General features: G+C 44.7%; 1 protein-coding gene across 5 annotated transcripts in view; it reads right to left on the bottom strand.

The window, feature by feature from the left end:
* Window positions 1-1,246: 1,246 nt before the first annotated feature.
* b3gat1a (beta-1,3-glucuronyltransferase 1 (glucuronosyltransferase P) a) overlaps window positions 1,247-6,915 on the bottom strand; it is a 70,287-nt gene continuing 64,618 nt past the window's right edge. For all 5 annotated transcript variants that reach the window (XM_047594257.1, XM_047594256.1, XM_047594259.1 and 2 more), the window contains 3 exons: window positions 6,540-6,836; window positions 4,384-4,490; window positions 1,247-4,072 (listed from right to left, as the gene is read on the bottom strand). In XM_047594257.1, coding sequence (XP_047450213.1) covers window positions 4,404-4,490; window positions 6,540-6,836 — 384 coding nt within the window. In that variant the 3' untranslated portion in view covers window positions 1,247-4,072; window positions 4,384-4,403. The remainder of the gene's footprint in view (window positions 4,073-4,383; window positions 4,491-6,539; window positions 6,837-6,915) is intronic.

Raw genomic sequence — 6,915 nt, 5'->3', positions numbered from 1 at the left:
TGAATATACAGACAGCTCTGTTTTGTGTTGCTGAAATCCTCGAGCCGATGGCAGCGAGTCGCAGCTCGTCAACATGCGAGGCAGGACACAGCTCAGGGCCCCGGGCCTGTAGGGGGCACCCCGAAGACTGACACCAGCAACAATGTCCTCAATGACAGCAGGAGACATCCTTAAAGGCCCCCCACCTGACACGACTCCTGGATACATGATGTGTTTATGAGTTTTTAAAAGTAGTTAAGGCTGACAGTGGTGCCCAATTCAAAAATAACACATTATAACATTTGTTCTTTCTTTGGAGGCTGATATTAGTTAACTTGGTTCTCAGTGCTCCTTGCTCTAGTGTGTGAGTAGGCTGTAAGAATGTGATAAGTATTAACACTTAATGAAGAGTAACAGTAACAGTTTAGGTACCGACCCCAAAATACACATTCACTACGTTTTTGTTTTGGGCTCCAGTAGATTCAAGAGCAGTGGTGTCAAACTCATTTTAGTTCAGGGGCCACATACAGTCCACACTTTGATCTCAAGCAGCCAGACCAGTAACATCATAACCTCTAAATAACGCCAGATCTTTCCCTTTAGTCCAGAGAAGTACATTATGAAAATGTTTACGTTTAATGAACTAAACATTTTATCAGCAATCTGAAATGATTAATTTTAAGTGCTGCCATCTGCTCTGTAGTTCTGAGTCTCAGTGTTGTGTCGTGTCTGTGACTGTGACTAGATGGGTGCGATCCCTAGTGGAAACCTTTCGAATAGGAGCAATAATAATTTCTCATTTTTCATACTTTGCAAATTCTTGCCCATAGGTTTGACACCGCTGCCTCCAGCAAGTTTAGTTAACTAGTTTATTTACACATTTATCCTTATCAAGAAATTGTAACTGCACAACCTGATGCAGTAAAACTGAAACAATTCAGTTGTTATTAAGTAATGGATTTACGAGTCTATGGTGACACAATCCACAGATATGAACACATAATGATGTATCAATGAGTTTATCATCTATTAGATATGTGTGTACAAGCTCTAAAACATCAGCGAGAGGAGAACTTGTCTGGCATGCAACAAAAATCCCGGTGGAACACTGTCCATGTAAACGTAGGTAACAGCAGCAGTCATATTTACTATATTGACAAATGAGGTTTCAGTAAATGTAGCTTGGAGCTGTTATGAAAAAAAAAACAGACATGTCGGACATGAGCTGGTGTAAGTGCATCCAGTGGACACAACACTCAGGGCCAGGTACGGTTCTTCTCAGTTATTTATTTCTCTTCAACTAACATCTTTCTCTGAGACAGAGTTGCTGTGGCAAATAAACAACCTTAAAAGGTCACATGCATAAAATGTGAATCACATGAGTCTGGAAGATGAGAGCGGAGATGAAGAAAGGGGAGGACAGTGTGTTTAAAGTGTATTGTGCCTTAGAGAAGCCCTCAGAGGGTAACGCTCATTAACTGACATTAAATGCTAAAGTCCACGTACACTGCTTCTAATACACTGATACTCTGTGAGCACTATGTATTGCTTGATGTGCCATCTGAAAAAAAAAAAAAAAGAAAGTCCTAATCAGACGCAGGGCAGAGTTGTAAAGCCCCTTGGTAGCTGTTCTGCCGCTTCGGGACACAACACAGAGATTAACATCACACGATCCCACCACATGCTGATCTGTACACGACAGGACGTTTGTTTGTCTGCCTGCCCCCCCTCCCCTCCCCTCCCCCCCTTCCACAAAAGCAACACTTAGAAGATGAGAATTGGAATTTGGTAGATGATTCACAAGTTGAAAACAAATTATGCATCTTCTTCATTTTGTTTTTCTGTTTTCCCCCCACGCGCTGGCGTTTCTCCACCAAGTCTTAATTTGTTTCGGTACCAGAACATTTCTAAATTTCCATCGGAGACAAAGTAAAAGCTGCTGTGTGGCGCTCATTGGTCGCGTTATGCCGTTGTATGTTTGCATGCTGGAAAACAAGAGAGATCCGAGGGCAGGACATCGCTATGACTCAACTGCACATCCACGCTCGAAATAAATATATAAATAAATATATTAAATTTGATTTGGAATAAATAACGGCGGGACGGCCGGCGATCTCAGTGGCCGATCCCTGCGCTGTGTTAATATCATGCAGTCAATGGAAGCAGCCGGCGTGATGAGAGATGCGAACGAGCCATTGTCTGCCTGCGCATCTTATCTTAGTCCGAGTGAAATGTGTAATAAGAGGTCTCTGCGGCCGAAGAGCCCGAGAGGATGTAACATCGAAGTTTTCATGGTGCATATTTTTGTTTTTTTTTTGGTTGTGTGGTGTGTGGAGTGGGAGGGCACAGAGATAATGTGGCGACCGTACGGGGCTCAGTGTTTGAATTATCTCCAGCCAGCGTTAGATAAGAGCCACCACTGTGTATTAGGTGGATGATTTATCAAGCAGAGCAGAGATCGTATTATGCGAGCTGTAAGAATAACTTTGTTCCAGTGCTCGGGCCTAAGGAGTCGTTGCTGCTGATGCCTATCGTGGGAGCTGCGGCGACTCCCTTCTGATATCTGCTTCACGTACAATGTAGGACACCAACACGAAAAGAAAGCGGGAGACACCGATATCGGGGACAACGATGTGTCGTCATTGCTACCAAACCATTAGCAAAAATACTTCTTCTTTTCATTGTGCTTTTCGTTCGCCTGCTGTCACTTTATCTGAGGATCCCGGGCCACGCATAAAGTTCTGTTTTCTACCTTTCTTGTTCTTCTTGTTCATCTTTTTTTGTTTAGAGCTAAGAGGGACCGAGAAGTCACATGAAACCAAATGCGTGGGCCTTGATGCTGCTGCTTTGTTTAGTTCGGATACATAGGCAACTATTTGACAACCAGTACGCATGAGAGTCCACAGACGAGGGGAAAAATGAACTCCAGACAGCTCGTTTGGGTCGTGAAGACTGAGAACGTGTCTCTCGTGTCATGAACGCGTCACTGAAACTGAACTCAAATGAAATGGCTGATGTGCTATTACTCCTCCCATGTGTTGAACCTGGACTGTGCCTCGTCGTGTGTCGTTCTGAGGAATTCACCGGGAATTAGAAGAGTCTTTTTTTTTTTTACACTTTTTTTTTTTTTTTTTTTACACATAAATACAGTAGTTACAATGTCAAAAATTGTCATCAGTCGTCTGATTGTTCTCATATTCACTTAGCATTTCTACGTGTTGCCACAGAGGAACGTGTGTGTGTGTACTTTTTAAGTGCTGAGAAGAGTTTACTGGTACATTTCAGCTCCCAAGCACGAGGGCTTCACTTCAAACAGCAGTGTATGGGTGGCTTAAATGCATGAGTTATAATGACACTATTAAATGGACAAGGGTAACCTAAGAGTAAATGTAGGTAAGAGTCAGTAGTATCGAGCTAGCAAGTGTCTGTAAAACACCTAACCCACTTAAATTAAATTAAAGCAAACATTTCTTAGATATCAAAAGAACATTCCTTCCGTTGCTCGTGTTTGTCCTTGGAGTTTCCATCCAGGCTGATGATGTAGGTCAAGTCTTTCCATCCGAGAGGAATTTCTCTGGTGTGCAGATCCAGACCCATATTTCCTTTGCTGATTTTTTTTTTTTATACATATATATTTTTTATTTATTTGAGGTGAATGACACATATTTTTAACCTGCTTGTTTGGTTGAATCTGCTGGCTGTAGGCTTTTCATATTGTGCTGGTTCTTTTATTCATTTTTCTTTTTTTTTTTGTTAGGCTGTCCTCCACGGGGACACTGTACAGCGGAGGCGCGGGTCACGACTATCCACACCGGCCCCCCTCGAGGCGTCCTTTATGGTCGTCTCCGCTGCACTTCAGCGACAGACCTGACAAATAACCGCCTCTTACTAATCTGTGCTTTGATACATTTGTACTGTTTTGGTCCATATTTCAAAAATGTCAGATTCAGTCAAGAGGATTAAAGCCTCATTCAAAGGCCCCCCCCCCCTACACTTCCTTTTTTTTTGTTCCAGGTGATTAAGACATGAGCGCTGGTTGCACTTATCAAGAAAGGCGACCGTTTCCCTCCTTCGCAGGTCCAAGGCCAACCACCTGCAACAGAAAGGATTAAGATAGGCTCAGAAAGAGTGCCAGGGCTTCATTTAAGTTCATTAAACCACTTTATTTCCTTGGTGACATTTGATAATGGACAAACAGCTGCTGTAATTGTCCCTTAACAGAGGGATATTAAAAATGACTGTACAGTGTATTAGGAAATATTCACAACACCTGCTCTTTCTGTCGCCTGCTGAGATCAGGTGACATTTTGATCTCATTCGGAAAGGAAACCGTTTTTACGGATAAAGGCTTCGGCTCGTTAAAGCGATCGAGCTCATTAGCCCGCGTTAAACCTATTTGTTTACCGTGATCCGAGGGAGCGTGGTCATATCTCCACGTTGGGGTCTGTGAATCCTTTTTTCCCCTCGTTTACAAGGACGGGCTTCTCGGTTCTCGTGTGCCAAACGAGTATCTGGTGAGAAAACGGCGTGGAGAGACAAACAGAAACATTAGCAACGTGCTGTTCCCTTAATGCACCCATTCAGTCTCCTCTCCCTGCCAGCTCTCACACCGCCTCTTGTTCTTCAAAACATTCAATTTCGGCTCTATCTGCAGCAGTACAGGCCCATCTACGTGGAAAGAGCTACTTGAGCACAGACCCTGCATTAGGAGGGAGTGAAGAGGGTCTGGGAGTGTGTTATCTTATAAATATGGCACAATCCTTTTAGCTCTGCCTGTGTAAAGTCCTCTCCTGACCATAGGATGATGACTGCCAGCTCAATATATATATATATATATATATATATATATATATATATATATATATATATATATATATATATATATATATGTATATACAGTATGTTCACACTATATATTTTTACTCCTCCGTAGAGCTCCAGTGTTTCTTGGCTCAGTTCTTCTGGGTGCGCTACTGTGCTATCAAGCGTTCACTGACTGGGTTTGGCCCAAGAGACTGGACAAACATCCAGGAAAAGAACAACGACGGGAACATGGAGGGAGAAAAAAAAAAAAAAGAAAGAGGGGGAAAGTGTCAGAGCTCATTTTCCCTCCTTCCTTTCATCTCGCTGTGGCAGCGGTCGTGAATTATGCATGGGGTGTGTTCGAGATGCGCCAGGAGCCCACTCCCACTTTGCTCAGGTGTAGGGGGGGAGGTTAATAGTCACGCTCGCATCTGAAGTGGGAGATTATAAGGGAGAGAGATGCCCGTGCACGTTTTTTTTTTCTTTTTTTCCCCCCCTTTCGTCTTCCTTTCCCCGCCCTTCTGTCTGCTCCCGCTCTCATTTGTAATCAGTGTGACGTCCCCACCTCCCTGTCTCCCCACCAAGTCCAATTCCGCTCTCTTAACCGTTCCCTGAATCCCCTCTTTTCATTTAGCCCTCTGAATGGCAGGGGGAGAGCAGGAGGAAAACCTGGCTGAAAGTTTCTCTCTGTCTCTCCTTGTGTGTGTGTGTGTGTGTGTGTGTGTGTGTGTGTGGAAGGCTGGTGGTGGTGTGGATATTGGCTAGCTGGAGCCTTCTGACTGACTCTTCTGTGCCCAGAGAGAGGCTTAGTGACGTGACCCAGACCGGCCGCCGTAAGCGGGAATGGAGGAGAGGAGCGCTGCTGCTGCTGCTGCTGCTGCTGCTTCTAGCCTCGAGCCTCGAGCTCAAGTGTGTGTGTGTGTGGATGTGCCAAAGTACATGTGGGCAGAAATATAATCGATGATGTCCAACTTTCCAGCAACAGATGCACTCCTTGCTGACGCTCTGACCATTTGAAATGCGTGATACCGTACAAGGATTCCTCCCTTACGTTGAAGGAGACTTAGTTGGACTTAGGGTCCAGTTCAGAGGAGTTTAATCTTACAGCATGTCTTCTTGATTAGTATAAAAGGAAGTATAAGCTATTTTGTGGTAACCAGATACTAATTTTGTTGGTATAGGAAAAGTAGTATGGTTCAGCTTCTCTGAAAGGAATGCTACGACATTTTTAGGAACGCGCTAGCCACTGTTTGCTTTCCAGTCGAGATTTAGATGAGATCAACAGCACTCAGCAGTGTATTCTAAATACAAAACTGCAGACTGTTAGCTTAGCGCAGCAGAAAGATGGGAGACAAGAAACTTAAAATGCCGTAGGTAAGGCAAGAATAACCGCACGCTCCCAAATGTCAGACCGTTCCTTGTAATAATTCATAATCTTCTGCGTGTAATAGCTTCTCCAGCCTCCTTGAGTCATTTATTTATGGGAAGCCACACTCGCTCGCCCTTGTTGTGTTATTGCCTATGAGTAATACAGTGTCCTGCACCATCAGTGCCGAGAGCTTGAGGTGCTGTTAGTGGCGTGAAGCTGCGAAAGCTCCAGCGCACAACTCGTGAAACCGTTCTCTCTGCTGCGAAGAGCGACATTAATTGATTTTAAAATATGTATATTGTGGCCACTTTCATGAATTTCACACACAAGCATGTTTTGGCAACAAGTTCAATTTAACGTCAATGTAAATATAAAAAGGGAAAATCACCTTAGTGCAATTGGCAGCTTTAGGCTCCAGGTCGTTGAGCGTGACCAGCTCCCGGAGCAAACTACTCTCCTGGTAGCCTCCCTTCACCCCTCGAAGCTTAAAATACGCCTGCGGCTTGAAGAGGATGAGCCTCAGGTTGATGGCGAAGCCGGCCATGTCGATGGCGAACGGCCGGTGGGGGTCGAACACCGTCTTCCAGCCGTAGACCTTCCCGGCTGCGTTGACCTTGGGCGACTCGTAGCGCAAGCCGCCCACGAAGGCCACGGGCCACACCGACACTTTCCGAGTCGATCTCATCTGGCGAGAGGAGGGTTTGAGGGGAGAGATGGAGTAATGGAGGAGGGAGGGAGAGAGCAAATTAGTCACCTGAGAACGT

This window comes from Mugil cephalus, chromosome 9, assembly GCF_022458985.1.
Source record: "Mugil cephalus isolate CIBA_MC_2020 chromosome 9, CIBA_Mcephalus_1.1, whole genome shotgun sequence".
Classification (NCBI taxonomy): domain Eukaryota; kingdom Metazoa; phylum Chordata; class Actinopteri; order Mugiliformes; family Mugilidae; genus Mugil; species Mugil cephalus.
This window is presented reverse-complemented; position numbering and strand designations above follow the sequence as displayed.